This window comes from Arvicola amphibius, chromosome 17 (assembly GCF_903992535.2).
Source record: "Arvicola amphibius chromosome 17, mArvAmp1.2, whole genome shotgun sequence".
Lineage (NCBI taxonomy): Eukaryota > Metazoa > Chordata > Mammalia > Rodentia > Cricetidae > Arvicola > Arvicola amphibius.
The window spans coordinates 30,811,062-30,831,516 of NC_052063.2; the positions used below are offsets into that span (position 1 = coordinate 30,811,062).

Here is a 20,455-nt window from a genome sequence, read left to right on the forward strand (position 1 = left end):
CTTTAAACATTTTATTTGTTAAAAAGAATCATTGATTTCTTATATATAATAATAAAGTTATTGTTACCTTTCTTTTTTATAATAATGAAGTGTTTATTGCTATTATTACATCCATGTTGTGCCTAAATTGAAGTTAATACAGATTTTAAAATTTCAAGATCAAAGTGATGAAAATAGCATTTAATTGGACACTATTAATTCAAAGCTAAGTTCTGTATTATTATCATCTGTCATTGCCTTTCAAAATCTCAAGAATCACCCATTTCTGTTTTTAGGAGGAAGTCCACTCTAATGTAAGCATTGATTAGAAAGGGAAATACATGTTTTATATTACTTACAAAAATTTTAATAATATTCCATCTAATTAGTCATGAGGCAAAATTTACTGACTTTATATTCCATTTTCTAATGACAAGTCTTAAAATGCAAAAATTTCCTGATACCTCCTGCTATCCTTAAGAGACTACGAAATAAGTTGCAACTAAAACAGTACGAAGATGATAGTCCATATCTAATTGTCATGAACTAGAGAAGATAATTTAGAACTGTATTAGTTAGAATGATATTAGTCACAGATATAAATTTCTCCTTTAAATCTTTCTCCCTATATGTCTTTAAAAGAGGAAACAGAAGGAGGAAAAGGGGTTATGAACCACACGGAGATTACAGAATTCATCCTTGAGGGCCTTTCTGATGATCCTGACCTCCAGATAGTGATTTTCCTCTTTTTATTAATTACCTATATATTAAGTGTCACTGGCAACCTGACCATCATCATTTTGACTTTCTTAGATGCTCATCTACAAACACCAATGTATTTCTTCCTCCGGAATTTTGCTTTCTTGGAAGTCTCATTTACAAGTGTATGCATCCCTAGATTTCTAGGGTCTATTGTCACTCGGAATAAGACAATTTCCTATAACAACTGTGTTGCTCAACTCTTTTTCTTTATCTTCATGGGGGTGTGTGAATTTTACATTCTCACTGCCATGTCCTATGACCGCTATGTGGCCATCTGCAAGCCCCTTCACTACACAGCCATCATGAGCAGGAGACTCTGCACCCTGTTCGTGCTGTGTGCCTGGCTGGGAGGGTTTCTGACTGTTTTCCCACCCCTTATGCTTTTGCTCCAGCAGGATTACTGTGCTTCCAACGTCATTGATCATTTTGCATGTGACTTTTTTCCCCTTTTACAACTGTCTTGCTCAGATACACTGTTTCTAGAAGTGATTAGTTTCTATGTTGCTCTGGTGACTCTGCTGTTCACGTTGGCGTTGGTGATTTTATCTTACATCTGCATCATCAGCACCATTCTGAGGTTCCCGTCTGCCAGCCAGAGGAAAAAGGCTTTCTCCACCTGCTCCTCTCACATGATTGTCATCTCCCTCTCTTATGGAAGCTGCATCTTCATGTATGCCAACCCCTCTGCAAAAGAAAAGGCATCATTGACCAAAGGAGTGGCAATTCTCAATACCTCTGTTGTTCCTATGTTAAATCCCTTCATTTATACCCTAAGGAACCAGCAGGTAAAGCAAGCATTCAACGGTGTAGTACACAAATTATTATTTTCTGTAAGTAAATGAAATTAAAAGTATGTTAAAAATAAAGAACTCTATTAAGATACAATTAATCATATTCTTGAAATATTAAATATCTGTATTAAGCTTCATAGTTCTCCTATAGTTTCTTTGTGTGCTATGATATAATAAATTTAATAGTTTCACAGTCTACCTCTTTATTTCAACAATCAAGTATATATAATGCATTGCTTTTTGAAATCTTTAATAAATGCTGACAGCTTGGAAAATCACAAGCCACACCAAATGCAGTTCCAAGAAAGAAAATCAGGCACAAAGTTCCACCTCTGGTACAGGAACTGTCAACAATTCCTAGAGGCAAGGAAAGGAAGTATTAATATTTTTCTAAGTGTATACCTGGATAAGTTGATCACATTTCAGTAGAAGGCCACACACCTAACAATATTTGGAAAGCACAAATGGCCTTGGTAGTCCAAAAAGGACAAGGACACAAAGTAGAGTGAGAAGAAGGTGGCCAGATCTGAGAAGAATTGTGCAAAGGAGGCTGAATCTGATCAAAATATGTTGTACAAAATTCCCAAATAACTAATTAAAATAATAAAATTTATTTCCCCTATAAAATTTTCTGGGGATAACACATATTTTCTAAGACATACTCTGTGGGAGAATATCATATGGTAGATTTAATTATGCTTGTATGTCCATAAAGTAAATATATTTTGTCATCAAATACTTTAAGAATAAAGTTACAAATTGTATTTTTCATATTTTCAAGATAAATTGACATTTTGATAGCATTTAAATATTCTATATGTTCTCCATTCTCATTCCCTACAAGCAATATGTTCTATTACAAAGCATCTTAAATGCAAGGTTATACTTTGTAAAACCTAAAACCTGCCACACTTGTTTTCTCTGAAAATTAAATGAGTTACTCCTTCAAAACACTAAGGCTAATTTGGGAATGTTCTCCAATTATTCCAACCATATGGGCATGATTTCAATAACTCATCTTCTGCCTCGAGGTCTCTGTTGCTAATTAGTAGTTATACTGTAAGAGAGTTTCATCTTCAAACGTTCATGCTTTCTTTCATGTTCTCCCAACTAATGCAGATTAGAAAATGTTACATCTAATACACATTATTTCTAACTATGTAGAGCCCCATAACATACAAACAGAAATGTGAAAAGTGAATAAAGTGTTTTATATCAATTTAATATATTTGAAAGGAGTATCTTTGAATAATGAATGGATGAAAAGAATAGGTAAAATGTATTTTAAAATTGTGGGAGCCTTCTCAGCTTGGTCGATCACCTTCCTGGACCTGGGGGGAGTTGGGAGGACCTTGGTCTTAGCATAGAGTGGGGAACCCTGATGGCTCCTTGGCCTTGAGAGGGAGGGAGGGGAGGTATGGGTAGAGAGGAGGGGAGGGAAGGGGGAGAAGGAGGGGAGGGAAGGGGGAGGAGGAGGGAAGGGAGGGGGGAGGAGGAGGGAAGGAGATGGAAATTTTTAAATATAAAAAAAATAAACCATGAGGAAAAAAAAGATCTACCTGTAATAAAATGATTTAAATGAATGAAAAAAAAAATATTTAAATCAAAGGCACATTCCAATATTTAGAATATTAAAATGACTCTGAAACAAGACATTTTGTTTCTGCCCCAGAAAAAAATATTTTATTAATTCTCTTAGATTCCATGCATTGTGTTTTATTTGTTCTGCCCCCTTCTCCACCTCCTCCCTGATCTACCCCCATCTCTCTACTCACCCAATTTTATGTACTATTTTTTTCATTTTAAATTCATCATATCCAAATATGCTCCATAATTAATGGGTGGAAGGATATCTCAAGAAATGTAGTCAACCTACCAAGTAAAGGTGAAATGGTATTTTGGGGTTCCTGTTTCATAAAGAGTCTGCTAGATATTTTGCAGGACACAGGAAAAAGTGACTGACAAACTGCTAATATAGGGAGAACTGTCTTTGAAACTTCCTGCTTCACGGAAAAGTCTGATGGATACTATTGGCCTGTAGGCTGAAGATGGATGCCCCAATGGTACAGAAGAACTTTCGGTGACTGCCCAGGCAGTGAGATGTCTCTATCAATTCTGGAGTTTTGGAAGTTGCTTACAATGCTCTTTTTGTTTACTTAGGTAATATTATATCCTTATGGAGTCTTTGATGGAGTTGAAGAATAAATAGTTATAGTTTTCTTTAGATATGACAAAAGATAAAGTAGATATAAATATTGTAACTGTAATTCTTACTTGATACCTGTTTTGTTGTATGTAAATTTTACTATGCTAAAGTTAAAAACCTTCCTTTTTATTTAAACAGAAAAGGGGAGGTGATATGGTATTCCCCTCTGTATGCTGTGAATACCATTGGTTAATAAAAAACTGTCTTAGGCTTGTGATAGGGTAGAGTAGAGCTAGGTGGGGAAAACTAAACTGAATGCTGGAAAAAAGCAGGCAGAGTCAGGGAGAAGCCATGGAGTCACTGCTGGAGACAAATCTCCCATAACCTTGCCAGTAGGCCACAAGCCTTGTGGTAAAATATAAAATAATGAATGGAAATGGGTTAAATTAATATATAAATGCTATTCAATAAGAAGTTAGAGCTAATAGGCCAATCAGTGATTTAATTAATTAATACATTATTTGTGTGGTTATTTTGGGAGTCTGGGCAGCTGGGAAACTAACAAGCAGCCTCCTACAAAAAAGGGCCACACCCTTAAAGAAAACTTACTCTCCCTCTCCCTGCAGATATCACTTTTCAGTATCTTCTCAGTTAAGTGCTGAACATTGTGCCCATCTCTCTAATCCAAGCTGGAATTCTGTGTGGCTTGAATTTACACAGATCCGCATGCTGCCACTGTCAGTATGAGTTTATATGTGCAATTGCCCTTCTGTATCTGGAAAGCAAAGTTTTGTTGTAGTCATCCACTGCCTCTGGCTCTTTTTTTTTTCATTTTTTTATGAAAGATTTCCATCTCCTCCCCTCCTCCTCCCCCTTCCCTCCCCTCCCTTCCATCCATACCCCCACTCCACCCCTCTCCAAGACAAACAGCCATCAGGGTTCCCTTCACTATGTTAAGTCCAAGGTCCTCCCAGCTCCCCCTAAGTCCAGGAAGGTGAGCAACCAAACTGACAAGGCTCACAGTGAGCCCGTCCATGCCGTAGAGTTCATGTTCATTGCCGTTGTCCTTGGTTTCTCAGTCCTCCTCCACCATCAGCCACATTCAGAGAGTCCAGTTTGGTCCCCTGTTCCATCAGTCCCATTCCAACTGGACTTGGTGGTCTCCCGTTAAATCTGTCCCACCGTCTCAATGGGTAAACGCACCCCTCATGGTCCTGACTTCCTTGCTCATGATCTCCCTCCTTTTGCTCCTCATCAGGACCTTGGGAGCTTAGTCCGGTGCTCCTATGTGGAGCTCTGTCATTTTCTCCATCCAATGCCAGGTGAAGGTTCTATGGTGATATGCAAGATATTCATGAGTATGGCAATAGGATCTGGACATTTCTGGCACCCTCTCCTCAGCTGCCCAAGGACCTAACTGGGGGCATCTTCCTGGATGCCTGGGAACCCCTCTAGAGTCAAGTCTCTGCCAACCCTAAAATGGCTCCCTTAACTAAGATATATAATTCCTTGTTCCCATATCCACCCTTCCTATATCCCAACCATCCTATTCCCCCAAGCTCTTCCCATCCTCCACTTCACACTTTTCTCTCCCCATCCCCCCTCCCCCCATCCCACCTCTCTAGGATTTTTTACGAATTATAGGCTCGATGTCCTTTATTTATGGCTAGAAACCAATTATGAGTGTGTACATCCCATGTTCATCTTTTGGGGCCTGGGTTACCTCACTCAGGATGGTGTTTTCTATTTCTATCCATTTGCATGCAAAATTCAAGATGTCGTTGTTTTTTACCGCGGAGTAGTACTCTAATATGTATATATTCCACACTTTCTTCATCCATTCTTCCACTGAAGGGCATCTAGGTTGTTTCCAGGTTCTGGCTATTACAAATAATGCTGCTATAAACATAGTTGAACAAATGCTTTTGTAATATTATTGGGCATCTCTTGGGTAAATTCCCAAGAGTAGGATTGCTGGGTCCTGGGGTAGGTTGATCCCAAATTTCCTGAGAAACCTCCACACTGCTTTCCAAAGCGGTTGCACAAGTTTGCATTCCCACCAGCAATGGATGAGTGTACCCCTTACTCCACATCCTCTCCAGCAAGGGCTATCATTGGTGTTTTTGATTTTAGCCATTCTGACAGGTGTAAGATGGTATCTCAATGCCATGAAAGCCGGAAGGTCCTGGATAGATGTTTTGCAGAAACTAAGAGACCATGGATGCAAGCACAGATTACTATACCCAGCCAAGCTTTCATTCACTATAAATGGAGAAAACAAGATATTCCAGGATAAAAACAAATTTAAACAATACATAGCCACAAATCCAGCCTTACAGAAAGTAATAGAAGGAAATTCACAAACAAAGGAGTCCAGCATTGCCCAAAATAACTCAGACATCTAGCAACCCTTCACCAGCACATCTCAAAGAAAGGAAACACACAATCTCTACTACCAAATAAAAAATGACAACTGGAGTTAACATCCACTGGTCATTAATATCACTTAATATCAATGGACTCAATTCACCTATAAAAAGGCACAGGCTGAGAGATTGGATATGAAAACAGGATCCAACATTCTGCTGTTTACAAGAAACACACCTCAACCACAAAGACAGACATCTACTCAGAGTAAAGGGTTGGGAAAAGGTTTATCAAGCAAATGGACCTAAGAAACACGCCTCTGGTTCTTGTAGTCTTTCTGTTTCTGAGCCTTTGGAAAACAGATAGTGGTATAGATTTCCTACTTAGGGTTGAGCACTCTGCTGGCTTCTAGTCTCTGCAGGGTGACCAATTGTTGGTCTTCATGTTAACTGCTATCTGCTACAAGAAGGAATTTCTCTGGTGAAGGCTGAGAGGTACATAATTTATGGGTATAGAATTAAGTCATTAAAAATCACTCCATTTATCAGAAGGATAATGGTAGGTTCTCCCATAGGACTTATGACTTTTCTATGGCAGATTTTTGATCCCAGTAATGGTGCCATAGGTGGGTTCTCTCTTAAGAAGCAGGCATTAAATTTAGTTAAGATTCAGAAACTAATGGAAACAGAAACAGAGACTCCCAGGGAAACACTAGGAGGAGCCAACAGAGGCAGGGAAACCTATGCAGACAATGGGGGAAGAAGGACTGAAGGAGCAAGAGTGGTGGAGGATACCATGAGAACACAGATCACAGCGTCAACTAAGCAGGGCTCCTAGGGACTCTCAGAGACTGAAACAACAAACACGGACCCCATAGAGGTCTGAGGTAGGTCTCTGCATGTAGGTTATGGTTTTGTAGTTTGATGTTCTTGTGGAACTCCCAACAGTGGGAGTCATGCATGTGTGTTGGGGTGGGGTGCAGTGTCTGACTCTTTTTTCTGTATTTGAGATCCTTTACCTCCTCCTGGGTTGCCTCATTCAGCAGTAGTATGAGGATTTGTGCCTTGTCTTTTTGTAACTTGTTAGGCCATATTCAGAGGATGCCCTGGGAAGTCTTCTCTTTCATTTGAAGGGAAATGGAGGAGGAGTGGATCTGAGGGTGAGAAACAGAAGGGGGAGGAACTGGAAGGAGATTAAAAAGGGGAAAGTACAATTGGGATGTAGTGTATAAGAAAAGAATAAAAGAAAAATATTTAAAGCATTTCTAAAGGAGATTTTATCTTACCCTAATCAGAGTGACTAAAATTTTAATATATATAGATAGATTAGATAGATAGATAGATAGATAGATAGATAGATAGATAGATAGATAGATAGATAGATGATAGATAGAGATAGATAGACAGATGATAGATGATAGATAGATAGATGATAGATATATAGATAGATAGATAGTAGATAGATAGATGATAGATAGATAGATAGATAGATAGTAGATAGATAGATAGTAGATAGATAGATAGTAGATAGATGATAGATAGATAGATAGATAGATAGATAGATAGATAGATAGATAGATAGATAGATGATATATAAATACATTTTAGAAGGTGGCAAATGTTTTCTTAGATTTAGGGAGGGGAAAACACTTATTCACTGTTTGTTGAACTGCACACTTCTACAGACACTATAGAAATCAGTGTGGAGGTTTCTCAGAAAACTAGAAATAGGTATCATATGATCCAACTACTTACAACATTCTTAGGTGTATTCCCAAAAGCTCTATATTGCATTGCTTGCTTATCCATGTCCATGATGCTGTACTCACAGTCAGGGGATGGAAATAGCTTAGATGTCTACCAGCTGTGATACATTTCCACGGTGGAATATTATTAAGCTGTTAACAAAGCCAATTTATGAAATTCACACTCACATGGATTGAAATGGAAGTAACCATTCTGAGTGAGGTAACCAGACACAGAAAGACAATGTCACATGTTTTCCCTTCTATGTGGGAGTGTCACTTCAAGGGAGGAGAGACAGTAAGTGGTGATATAAGGAAGGAAGGTGGAGGGTGAAAATAAAATGTTTTGAATATTTTTACCACAGAGAAATAATTTCTAAGAAAACAAGTTTGACCTGATTAAATATTACGCAACATTTGCCTTATCAGAACAGCATTATATACTTTACCATACATGTGATTTTTTTTGTATGTCACTTAATTGATTTAATTTTATAAGTAAAATTTATGAAAAGCATTTCTTTTGACTTGGAAAGCTGATCTCTGTTTTGCTTTTGAATGAAAGCTTTAAAGAAAAAATTATTTTTGGTTGGTAAAGTAGCTTTTTTTCCCTATTTTGAATTTATATGACATTCGTTCTGGTATATAAGATGTCTATTAATATGTCTTCTGCTGGGTGTATTGGATCTCTTGTGAATGTTGTTTCTTTCTTCCCTCTTGCTGCTGGCAGGGTCCTTTTTGTATACCATCTTGATGGTTTGATTACAACAAGACTTGAGGGTAGCTTTTCTTGAAATAATCTTGATTAGAAATCTTTATTTTCCTGTTATCAGATATTTTACCTTAGTCTGTAAGAAATAAGAAAACCTATTAAGTTTTCTGTAATTTATTTAAATAAGCTTTTTGCCATTTGTTTTTCACTACTCCATGTTGAATGCTAATGACTCATTCATTTATTTTTATTCTCAAATATTTGTAAGCTATTTTCATTTTCCCTTTTCTATTATGAGTGTTTATTTCCATCAGCTTCACAAATTCTTTGGATTGTTCACTTTTGATGATGTTGCTTTCTATTGCATTTTATTTTTATTATTTTGATCTTTCTATTAAACTTCTCTCATAAGTTTTAGAATTTATATCTGTACTTTATTTTTTATAATTTCATACATGAATACTATAATCCAGTTTTCCGAACATCTATTAGAACATCTGTTTTGAATATTTTATTAAGAGTTCATGCATCTTCCTCTTGAGCCAACTATGACATTTTTCTTATTCACTAGGTAATAGCATGGCTCCTTGACTATTATTATTTCTTAGGATCAAGTATTAATACCTACTTTTAAAGAACTTATGTGTTCCTCCTATAATTCCTGAAGCTGATTTCAAGAAATCTTGGTGAAACCTTTGGCATGATTCCCAGACTCCTAAACACATCAACAATCTGCAATACAAGTGGGCAACCTAAGCTAAGATTACCACAATCAGAGCAGAATGGAATAGACTACTTTGGCCTCCAAGGCTGGCTCAGGACCAGAATGTAATTCTATAGCCACCAAAGCAAGTGCAATACTGAGGGAACTTGAAGATCAAAGTCTCTGTGCCCTTCTATCCAAGTGGTTTGCCTAAGCCAAGATTATCACAGTAGACTGATGATGATGTAGATCACAGCTTGAGTTTGTGAAGGAAACTTATGGATTCCCATGTGCAAGAGTATTATTGTCCAGATATGAAATGTCCCCCATATGCCCGTGAGCTTGAACACTTGCCCTCAGTGGGCATTACTGTTTAAGAAGGCTATGAGACCTTTAGAAGATGGTTATTTCTGGAGGGAAGAGATCACTGGAGGCAGATCAACTAAATTTTGGATAAAACTCAATTCTGGTCCTAGTTATTGCTGATTCCCAACTACTGATATAATGTATCTATATTCCTCATATCTTTGTTACCCCAGTCTTGAATTAAGCCCCAATTATTGCTTCCCTGTCATGAATGTTGATCTATCCCCTTAAACCATGATCTGAAATAAATCTTTCTTACATTTCAGTGACATCTTCAAATTTTTATGCAAATGGATGGAATTAGAAAACACTATCTTGAGTGAGGTAATTCAGATGAAAAAAAGAATATGGTAGGTACTCACTCATAAGTGAATACTAGCTATAAACAAAGGACATTAAGCCTATAGTTCATGATCCTAGAGATGCTAAGTAATAAGGTGAACCCAAAGAAAAACATATATAAACCCACCTGGAAATTGGAAACAGACAAAATCTCCTGGCAAAATTGGGAGCTTGTGGATGGGGGAGAAGGGAGGGTAGAAGGAGAAGAGGGAGAAGCATAGGGTTGAGGAGAACTTGAGGGAATGAGATAGTTGAGATGGAGGAAGGACAGAGATGAGAGCAAGGAAAGAGATATTGATTGAAGGAGCCATTATAGGCTTAGCAGAAACCTGGCTCTAGAGAAATTCCCAGGAATCCACAAGAATGGCCCCACCTAAGACCCTAAGCAATAGAGGAGAGGGGACCCAATCTTGACTTTCCCTATAATCAGACTGGTGATTATCTTAAATATTACCATACAACCTTCATCTAGAAACTGATGGAAACAGAGGCAGAGACCCCATCAGAGCACTGGACTGAGCTCCCTAAGTCCATGAAGAGTGGGAGGAATGAGAATATGAGCAAAGAGGTCAAGATCATGATGAGTTCACCTACTGAAACAGTTTATCTGAGTGAATAGGAGCTCACCAACTCCAGCCAGACTTGGAAGGAACAAGCATAGGACCAAACTAGTCCCTCTGAATGTGGTTGACAGTTGCATGGTTGGGGCAGACTGAGGGGCCACTGGCAATGGCATCAGGATTTATCCCTACTGCATTTACTGGCTTTTTTTGGATGCTGTTCTCTTTGGATGTATACCTTGCTCAGCCTAGATATAGTAGTGAGGGCCTTGAACATTCCACAAAGCAATGTGCCTTCCCTTTGGTGTGCCCAGATTACAACCCCCAGAGAGAGACCACTAGAGAGGCCCAGACTGTAATAAGCAAGGTTTAATCAGCATAATACAAGCATGTTTGGAACTCATCTCCATCCCCGTTGCAGTGAGGTAGATAGGAATTGTATCTCCTCTGTGGGGTAAGCTTTTAAAGGCATAACTACAAAGAGGCTTTTTGAAGCTGTGTTGGCACGGGTGCAAGGTATTTTGCTCCCTCCCATTCTGGTAAATCAGCTTTTTCCTTGTTCTTAGAGCAAGGTCATCTTTATCAGTTTGTACCAGGTTGCTAGCTGGCCAGGCTAAGTGACCTTGTGCTTGGGATCCCCGGGTGGGAGAGGGGAAGGCCACTATCTTCCTAGGAAAACATTCTGCTAGAAAACTTCTCCCTCCTTTGAGAATAAGGGGCGAGGGTCCTACACCCTCTCTGAGGATTAAATGTGGGTGGGCTTGGAGGGTGTGTGGAGGATATGGGAGGAGGGAAAAGAGTGGGAACTTGGATTGGTATTATTTTAAAAATCTAATAAATTTTTAAAAAGAAAAAATCCACACATAAATATAAAATTAAAAAAATGGATTAGAAAGACAGTCAAAACACATAGGTTCTCAACCCTATCAATTTAAAAATACATTTAAGTCCTATAATAAATCAAAGTAACATCTCATTGTGGCAAAGCAAAAAGACTTTCCTGGGTTACCAAACTTCAAGGGATATAAGCATGGCAACGATCTGTAAGACAGGTCCAAAAGAAAAGTATAAACTCATACAATAAATAAATAAATAAATAAATAAATAAATAGGAAAACTTCAGGACTAGATAGATGGTTAAAAGCACATACTGCTCTTCTGGAGGACCTGAGTTCAGTTCCCCACCTGCAAATTTAGTACCAGGAAATCTAAGGTCTCTGGCCTCTGCAGGCAGGCACACGCGCGCGCACACACATACATACACACCGATAATCATATATTTAAAATAAAATTTAAAAATTTTAAAGAAAATAAAATATTACATATTAGTCATATATTTGACTCATTTACTCTGAATTTTTGCATACTTTCTATCAATATTAACAAAAAGAAGCAAGTTTCATCTGTGTCTTAATGATGACTCTCCACGGCACTCTTTGTTTACCTAATTCCCTGGGGCTAACAGAAAGATACAGATAAAGTAAGACCAACTCCAGGTCCATCTTGACAGCATACTGAGATAGCAATCTTCCTTATTTTTTGATTACTCAAACCTTCATTTGCAAAATAATGTAAAATTCTCTTAAGCTTAAGGAAAATATTACTTATTTTATGGGTGTAAATTATAGTGTTGCAAAATCTTCACTTGAAATACCCATGTAAATGGAAAGGAAAAAATGTTTTAATAAGTGCTTGTGTTTTGTGAAGAGAAGCAAACGGAAGAGGTCTTCCATTAGCACAGGATTCCCTGTGTTTGTCCATGAAAGAAGGAGAAATGATGGCTGCCTTGTAATCTGAAAGGTTGTTTCAAAGGGGTTAGAGTCTCAGAAACTAAGCATGCCAAGAGTCAAACTCTAGTCTCTAAGCAAGAGAAATATGATCTGGAGAGACACGGCAGAGTCTTAGCATCACCTTCGTCAGTCAAACTGAAATCAAGTCAGTTACTGAGCCAACTTGGCAGCTCAGAAATTATGGCTAATTAAGAAAGTAAGATTTCAGACTCCGTTTTTAAGATGAACCCAGAAGTAAGTTTGTTATCTTCATGTATTATACAATATTCCAATTTATTTAAGTATTTACTTATCTCTACATACATATATGTAATGTGAAAATTGAATGCGGTCTTAAGGGGCTATATAAAGGAAAAAAGGGCTGTTTGTGTGCTTGTGCGTGTGTGTGTGTGTGTGTGTGTGTGTGTGTGTGTGTGTGTGCATGTGTGTAATGAGAGCAGAGCAGGAGGAGGAAGGGGACCAGGGACAAGGAAAAGGAAAGATGATGAAGCAAGTTATTACTCTTGCCCTATGTATATTGTAAGATACAATGATGTATATGCATAAAAATGTAACAATGAAACCCATTATATAGTGTGCCAAGTTAAAAATAGCTTGAAATATTTTATATACATTTCTGTGGGCTCATGGTTCTTTTAACACTTAAAACTGAATAAATGTTATCAACAAAACACTATTAATTAGACCCCAAAACAGAAAGTTAACACTAAGTACTAGATTATTCTCTCACAGCCCCTATGTTTAATGTTATACTGTGATAGAAATCAAGTTTTCAAAGGGAATTTTCAATTATTTAGAAGACTATCTACTTCCTACCAATATTATTTGTTCATTTATATAGAAATATTATGCTAAATTGAATTACACACTTTGTGAATTAAATGTATCTAGTTAATGACTTATTATAAAAAATGGTTTTCCTTTCTTGTCTTCTTTTTGTCTTTGTATTATAAAAGAAAGAGTTTAATCACACAATGAGAAAAATATCATTATCCAAAGGGCCCGAAGTATGGAATACACATGAGAATGTCTGAACATGTCCACAAGTAAACAGCTTGCTTCTCCAGTGAGGCGGTCATCAGCGCCAATTGTTGCTGGACTTGTGAAAAGTTTCCTAAACCAAAGTGCACTTTGTTTTACAAAATATAAATCTGTAGGTAAAGTTCAATTACCTCTAAAGCTTTTGAGCTGTGTGTTTAGACTATGCCATGTTCTAGACTAATGTTTACAGTGTTGCAGGAAGGGAAGATCAGTTACACTATTTTACATGCTTCAACAGCCAACTCAATAGTTTTTTAAAAAAATTATTATAGATCTGTTTTAAAACATTGAAAAGTGGTTCAAGTGATAATAGAATTTTAATTTCACACTAATAGCTATAATGTGGTTTTCAGACAACAGAGGTTATTTGTCCTTTGAATGGAAAATAAGGAAAGGCGAGTTTTTGCTTATTTCATAAGACTTCATCTTTACAAATGCTTTCTAAACTCCATGCCCTATCTTCAATACTATTTTATGTGCTTTGTGGTATAGAGAAATATACCTTTATGTTTAGAGGGGATGAGACGAAGATCCACAATGAAAAACCGCACAGTACCCACAGAATTCATTCTGTTAGGACTGTCGGATGACCCTGACCTCCAGGTGGTGATCTTCCTCTTTTTAATCATCACGTACATTCTGAGTGTCGCTGGAAACCTGACCATCATTACTCTCTCCTTGGTAGACCCCCTTCTTCAGACCCCCATGTATTTCTTCCTCAGGAACTTCTCTGTTTTAGAAATAACCTTTACAACTGTCTGCATCCCTAGATTTCTTAGCACCATTGTCACCAAAGACAAAACTATTTCCTACAATAACTGCACGGCTCAGTTGTTTTTCTTCATCTTCATGGGAAGCACTGAATTTTACCTTCTAACTGCTATGTCCTATGACCGCTATGTGGCCATCTGCAAACCGCTACATTATACAACCATCATGAACAGGAGAGTCTGCATATTGCTGGTTTTTTCCGCCTGGCTGACGGGGTTCCTAAACATCTTTCCGCCAGTCATTCTTTTTCTTCAGTTAGATTACTGTGGCTCCAATGTCATTGATCACTTTGCTTGTGACTACTTCCCCCTCCTGCAGCTATCCTGCTCAGACACATGGCTCCTGGAAGTGATTGGGTTTTATTCTGCGATAGTGATACTGCTCTTCACTTTAGCATTGATTATTCTTTCCTACATGTTCATCATCATGACAATTGTGAAACTCCCATCCGCCAGTCAGAGGAAAAAAGCATTCTCTACATGCTCCTCTCACATGATTGTCATTTCTATCTCGTACGGAAGCTGCATATTCATGTATGCCAATCCTTCTGCCAAAGAGAGAGCATCCCTGACCAAAGGAGTAGCTATCCTCAATACTTCTGTTGCTCCTATGATGAATCCATTTATCTATACCCTGAGGAACCAGCAAGTGAAGCAGGCCTTTAAGGACACCATCCAGAAGGTAGTGCTTTTCTCTGGCAGGTGAAAGCACTTGTAATGTTTAAACTATAATTTCTCCTTTCTGCATTTATAGGCAAGGAAGAAAAAAAGCATAATTTGTAATGTGATTGGTATTTTGGTATTTAATAAAATTGCATGTTTAGAGTAACTCATTTCTATGTGTGCTCATTTATAGGTCTTTCTACTTACTATCTATGATTTACTTGTCTTTTTGTTTGTGAGCCTAGCCTTTAACAGCTGAGTCATCTCTTCATCCCTATGTGTTTAGTTGTTTCTATTTTTTCTAAAAATGAAGTCCTTTTACATTTTTTCTATTGTGAATTCCATATCAAAATTCTCCCTCATTGCAGTTATATTATGAATTTATTCTCATTGTACTTAACTTGGTAAAACTAAATACTGTTTCATGATTTTTTGATGTTTCAAATCTTTAATGAAATATGTTTAGATGATATGGAAAGTCTAGGCTAATGACTATGATTTTGAATAGGAGTACATTATTTTTACGTAGACACATTTGGCATGATAGAAAGTGTGTCAGGAGGTGGTTTTTCAGAATTATTATTCTACCATGTAATATAAATGTTACCAGGAAATCTGGTTCTGTTTAACATTGTGTAAAATCAAATAACCACAATCATTGGTGGCTTGGTTAAAAATATAAGTACCTACTATAATATGTAAAAATATTGTAAGCATGTGAATCATATTCTGTATACTAATAATAAAAAATGAAGTAAAAGGTGAACTAGAAATATGTAACTGATTATTATAGCTATTGTTACAGTTATTGTCATCATTGACAGAGACAGACTCCATGTGTCCCATCTTTGATCCCATCCTGACCTCGTCAGTTTTGTTACTGCTGAATATGTGCTCATGTTGCCCTGAAATCACAAGCATCATAAACGCATGGCAGATCTTGACTTCTGTCGTCTTGACTTTCACGCTTGTGTTTCTTGATTAACTTGTAGTTTCTTGATTAACTTAAAGAACCAAGTTACTTCCCAATTAGAGGGAACCGCTGGGAAAAGAGTAGGAAGAGCCCCAAATAGTGATTGGGGCCCCCAATAGTGACTCTGTATGAGTCAGTTCCACTCAGTTTGGCCTGGGCTTTCATTGCTCTTCTAGTTCTATTTGTAAAAAGTTATGTGAAAGAAACACATCTCAGGACTGAATTGTCAATGAAAAGTACTGACTTCTCTTCCAAAGAATCAGGGATATATTCCCAGCACCTACACAGTAGCTCAAAACCGTCTGTAACCCCAGTTCTGTGGTATACCACACTTTCCTTCAGCCTCCACGGGTACAAGGAATGTACATGCAGGCAAGTACCTACACACATTAAAAAAATAAAGTAGTATTTTAAATTAAAAAGAACTGCATCCTAGAATTCTAGATATCAAACTGTTTCGAGTATTTATCGTTCACTATCTAGGAAACAATTGTGCTCCGTGCACAAAAATCATGAAAACAGATACACAGTGAATAACCAAACAAAATATTTTGCAAGTGTTTTGTTAATATTTACATGTGGATGGTAGCAGTTTTCTTTTATTGTTGTTGTTTGTTTGTTTGTTCATTTGTTTTCAAGATGGGGTTTCTTAATAGCTATGGAGCCTGTTCTGGAATTCACTCTGTAGACCAGGCTGGCCTTGAACTCACAGAGATATGCCTGCCTGCTTCTGCCTCCTGAGTGCTGGGATTAAAGCTGTATGTCACCACTGCCCCACTTTTTTTATAGATTTATTTATTGTGTATACAGTGTTCTGCTTGCATGTCTCCCTGCAGGCCAGAAGAGGGTACCAGATCTCATTACTGATGGTTGTGAGTCACCATGTGGGTGCTGAGAATTGAACTCAGAACCACTGGAAGAGCAGCCAGTGCTCTTAACCACTGAGCCATCTCTCCAGCTCTGGTAGCAGTTTTCTAAAAATAAATACAAACCTTCCAGATATAAATCTTACTGATTTTCATAAGGTTAAAAATATCAGTAAAATTCCATTCTAGAAATATATTGTTTAAATTTGCTGTATTTTTTAAAGTAAGGTCTCCCTATGTCGTCCATGCTGCCTCTACTGGAGATAGCTCTGTCTCAGCCTCCCCTCCCATATGCTGAGATTACAGTCAGGTGCCACCAAGCCTAGGTGTCTTTTTAAGACTACTCAATTGCAATTGTGTGATAGCTGTTGTGTTTTAAGATGGAATCATTTCCACTTTTGAGACATCTGGCAAGACTGGAAATGAAAGATGCTTAGCTAAAGAAATTTGTTTTCTACAAAGACATATACCAAGTTCCGTATCAGTAAAATCTGGTTTGCCTACATTGCCCGTATTACCCAGGAACAATTCCCAGTACATCAATAGATGTAACTGAGTGGAATCTCTGCCAAAGATGACCATGACTGCAAACTGCAGGGCTGTGACCATATAGATACAGTGTATGGTAGAGCATGAGGAAGAGGAGAATACCAATTGCCTTGTATCTGTGAAGTAGCTGCTTTTATTCATTCAATTTATTAAACAAAGTAAAGCAACACTATAAAGCAGTATTTCTTTTCTTTTTGTGAGCATTATGTATTGAGCTCTGTTGAAGGTTTTTCTTGTCTAAAATGTGAGCAATTCCTTTTAAGTAAAAAGTTTTTCTCTTTCTTTTAAAGATGAAGCAAAGAGGATAATGGGAAATAAGCCATAACACATGGTCAATCTATGCCTGAACAGCAACTCCAGTTGGGATGATAAGTCAGCGTGCAAGCCATTGGATCAACTCTCATGGAAGGGAGTTACAAAATAAAAAATATACATGGCAATCTTAGAATTTCAGGATTAGCTAATGTTGAGATGATTTATTCCCCCATAAAAGTGCTAAAAGAACCCATAGAGGGTAGGCTCATACAGATTTTTATAAATTACATATTCCAGAAAAAAAAAAAGCAGACGTTCAAGAGCCAAGAATTACTCCTTTGAAATTAAACCTAAATATATTGGGCAATAAATAATATAATTTAATTGCAGAGTTTAGAGTTCCCTAAACTTAATTGCTATAATAAAAGAGTAATAATTACTCAGTAATTCTAAATAATCTCAAATTAACAGCATGACTACAGCACTCTTTCATTGCATTATATTTCCCATTATCTTGTGATCATGTTTGGATTTATCTGAACCACCGACTTCAGCTATCTATAGGAACTGCATATTTGATGACTCATTGTCTCACTCCTACATGCTGCTTGTCCATTCTCTATCAGTTTTTCATTAAGCCTTAACACTCTCTGATGTTGGATCACTTATATTAAAATTCATGTAGCCCCAAGCTTGGATTTTTTTTCTTTTTTACTCTGTTTATATGATGAAATATACTGCTGTCTTTTTTGAAAGCATTTGATACAGGAGCCTAAGCAACAGGTGCTGTCCCAGTCTCAAAAATACATATAACAGAGTTAATGTGCTCGAGTAGTAAGTTATTATCATCCATATAAAGGAATTTTATGAGGTACTGGAATTTCATTTTTAAAACCATATTTATTAATGGCTTTGCTATTTTTAAAACAAAGAGAGATTGTGTTCATTATTGTTTCCCAGAGTACTTTTTAAAGTATACTTATTCAGTAAAAGTATTTGTTAAATTAATTAAACAAAAAGAAGTCTCAAAATACCTACTCTCTGATCTCATTAATAATAAATATCCTCAAAATTAATATTTATTTCCATCTTCCATGTACTTTTTCTTAAAACTGTTGCTATTGTCTTCAAATGTCTTTTATTATCAGGTTGGTTTAGGACTTTTTGTTAGTGCTTGGGGGAATTTTTTTTTTTTTTTAGATACCTAGGCTGTGTTTTTATTTTTATTTTTTTTTTATTTTTTTTCCTCATGGTTTATTTTTTTTATATTTAAAAATTTCCATCTCCTTCCCTCCTCCTCTCCCCCCTCCCTCCCCTCCTTCCCCCCCTCCCTCCCCTCCTCCACCCCCTTTCTCGCCCCTCCCTCCCCGCCCCTCCACCCATACCTCCCCTCCCTCCCTCTCAAGGCCAAGGAGCCATCAGGGTTCCCCACTCTATGCTAAGACCAAGGTCCTCCCAACTCCCCCCAGGTCCAGGAAGGTGATCGACCAAGCTGAGAAGGCTCCCACAGAGCCCGTCCATGAAGAACAATCAGAGCCCAGAGCCATTGTCCTTTGCTTCTCAGTCAGCCCCCGCTGTTGGCCACACTCAGAGAGACGGGTTTGGTCGCATGATCCATCAGTCCCATTCCAACTGGAGTTGGTGATCTCCCATTAGCTCTGTCCCACCGTTTCCATGCGTGAACGCACCCCTCTCGTTCCTGACTTTCTCCCTCATGTTCTCGCTCCTTCTGCTCCTCATCGGGACCTTGGGAGCTCAGTCCAGTGCTCCAATGTGGGGCTCAGTCACCTTCCCCATCTGTCGCCAGCTGGAGGTTCCCTCCCGGTCCTGACTTTCTTTCTCATGTTCTCTCTCCTTCTGCTCCTCATCAGGACCTTGGGAGCTCAGTCTGGTGCTCCAATGTGGGGCTCTGTCATTTTCTTCATCTATCGTCAGGTGGAGGTTCTATGGTGATATGCAAGAAATTCATCAGTATGGCTATAGGAACTGGCCTTTTCAGGCTCCCTCTCCTCAGCTGCCCAAGGAACTAACTGGGGGCGTCTCCCTGGAAACCTGGGAACCCCTCTAGGGTCAAGTCTCTTGACAACCCTCAGGTAGCTCCTTAAATTAAGATATATGCTTCCCTGCTCTCATATCCACCCTTCCTATATCCCAAGCACCCCATTCCTCCGAGCTCCCCCCGCTCTCCCCTTCACACTTTTCTCTCCCCATCTTCCCTTGGCCCAGTCTAGCCCAACCCTCAAGTTCCCAATTTTGCCTGGCGATCGTGTCTACTTCCAATATCCAGGAGGATTACTATATCTTTTTTTGGGAGTTCACCTTCTTATTATCTTCTCAAGGATCCCAAATTTATAGGCTCGATGTCCTTTAATTATGGCTAGAAACCGAATATGAGTGAGTACATCCCATGTTCATCTTTATGGGTCTGGGTTACCTCACTCAGAATAGTGTTTTCTATTTCCATCCATTTGCCTGCAAAATTCAACATGTCATTGTTTTTTACCGCTGAGTAGTATTCTAGCATGTATATATTCCACAGTTTCTTCATCCATTCTTCCACTGAAGGGCATCTAGGTTGTTTCCAGGATCTGGCTATTACAAATAATGCTGCTATGAACATAGATGAGCATATGCTTTTGTTGTATGATTGGGCATCTCTTGGGTAGATTCCCAATAGTGGAATTGCTGGGTCCTGGGGTAGGTTGATCCCGAATTTCCTGAGAAACCGCCACACTGCTTTCCAAAGTGGTTGCACAAGTTTGCATTCCCACCAGCAATGGATGAGTGTGCCCCTTACCCCACAACCTCTCCAGCAAAGGTTATTATTGGTGTTTTGGATTTTAGCCAATCTGACAGGTGTAAGATGATATCTCAAAGTTGTTTTGATTTGCATTTCCCTGATAGCTAGGGAGGTTTAGCATGACCTTAAGTGTCTTTTGGCCATTCGAACTTCTTCTGTTGAGAATTCTCTGTTCAGTTCAGCGCCCCATTTTTTAATTGGGTTAATTGGCATTTTACCGTCTAGTCTCTTGAGTTCCTTATATATTTTAGAGATCAGACCTTTGTCGGTTGCAGG

The 20,455-nt window shown here is 38.1% G+C and overlaps 2 protein-coding genes across 2 annotated transcripts; both read left to right on the forward strand.

Moving 5' to 3' along the window:
- Positions 1 to 647: 647 nt before the first annotated feature.
- LOC119803446 (olfactory receptor 6C3) lies at positions 648 to 1,583 on the forward strand. Its single transcript, XM_038314785.1, has one exon. The coding sequence runs from the start codon at positions 648 to 650 to the stop codon at positions 1,581 to 1,583; it is 936 nt and encodes a 311-aa protein (XP_038170713.1).
- A 12,257-nt stretch (positions 1,584 to 13,840) lies between these two features.
- LOC119803398 (olfactory receptor 6C3-like) lies at positions 13,841 to 14,779 on the forward strand. The gene has a single exon (XM_038314689.1). It carries the CDS (start codon positions 13,841 to 13,843, stop codon positions 14,777 to 14,779), a length of 939 nt encoding a protein of 312 aa, XP_038170617.1.
- Positions 14,780 to 20,455: the final 5,676 nt, after the last annotated feature.

Bases quoted from the DNA above. Each gene is read 5' to 3' on its own strand.
- LOC119803446 (XM_038314785.1), top strand. From the start codon at position 648: ATGAACCACACGGAGATTACAGAATTCATCCTTGAGGGCCTTTCTGAT.
- LOC119803398 (XM_038314689.1), top strand. From the start codon at position 13,841: ATGAAAAACCGCACAGTACCCACAGAATTCATTCTGTTAGGACTGTCG.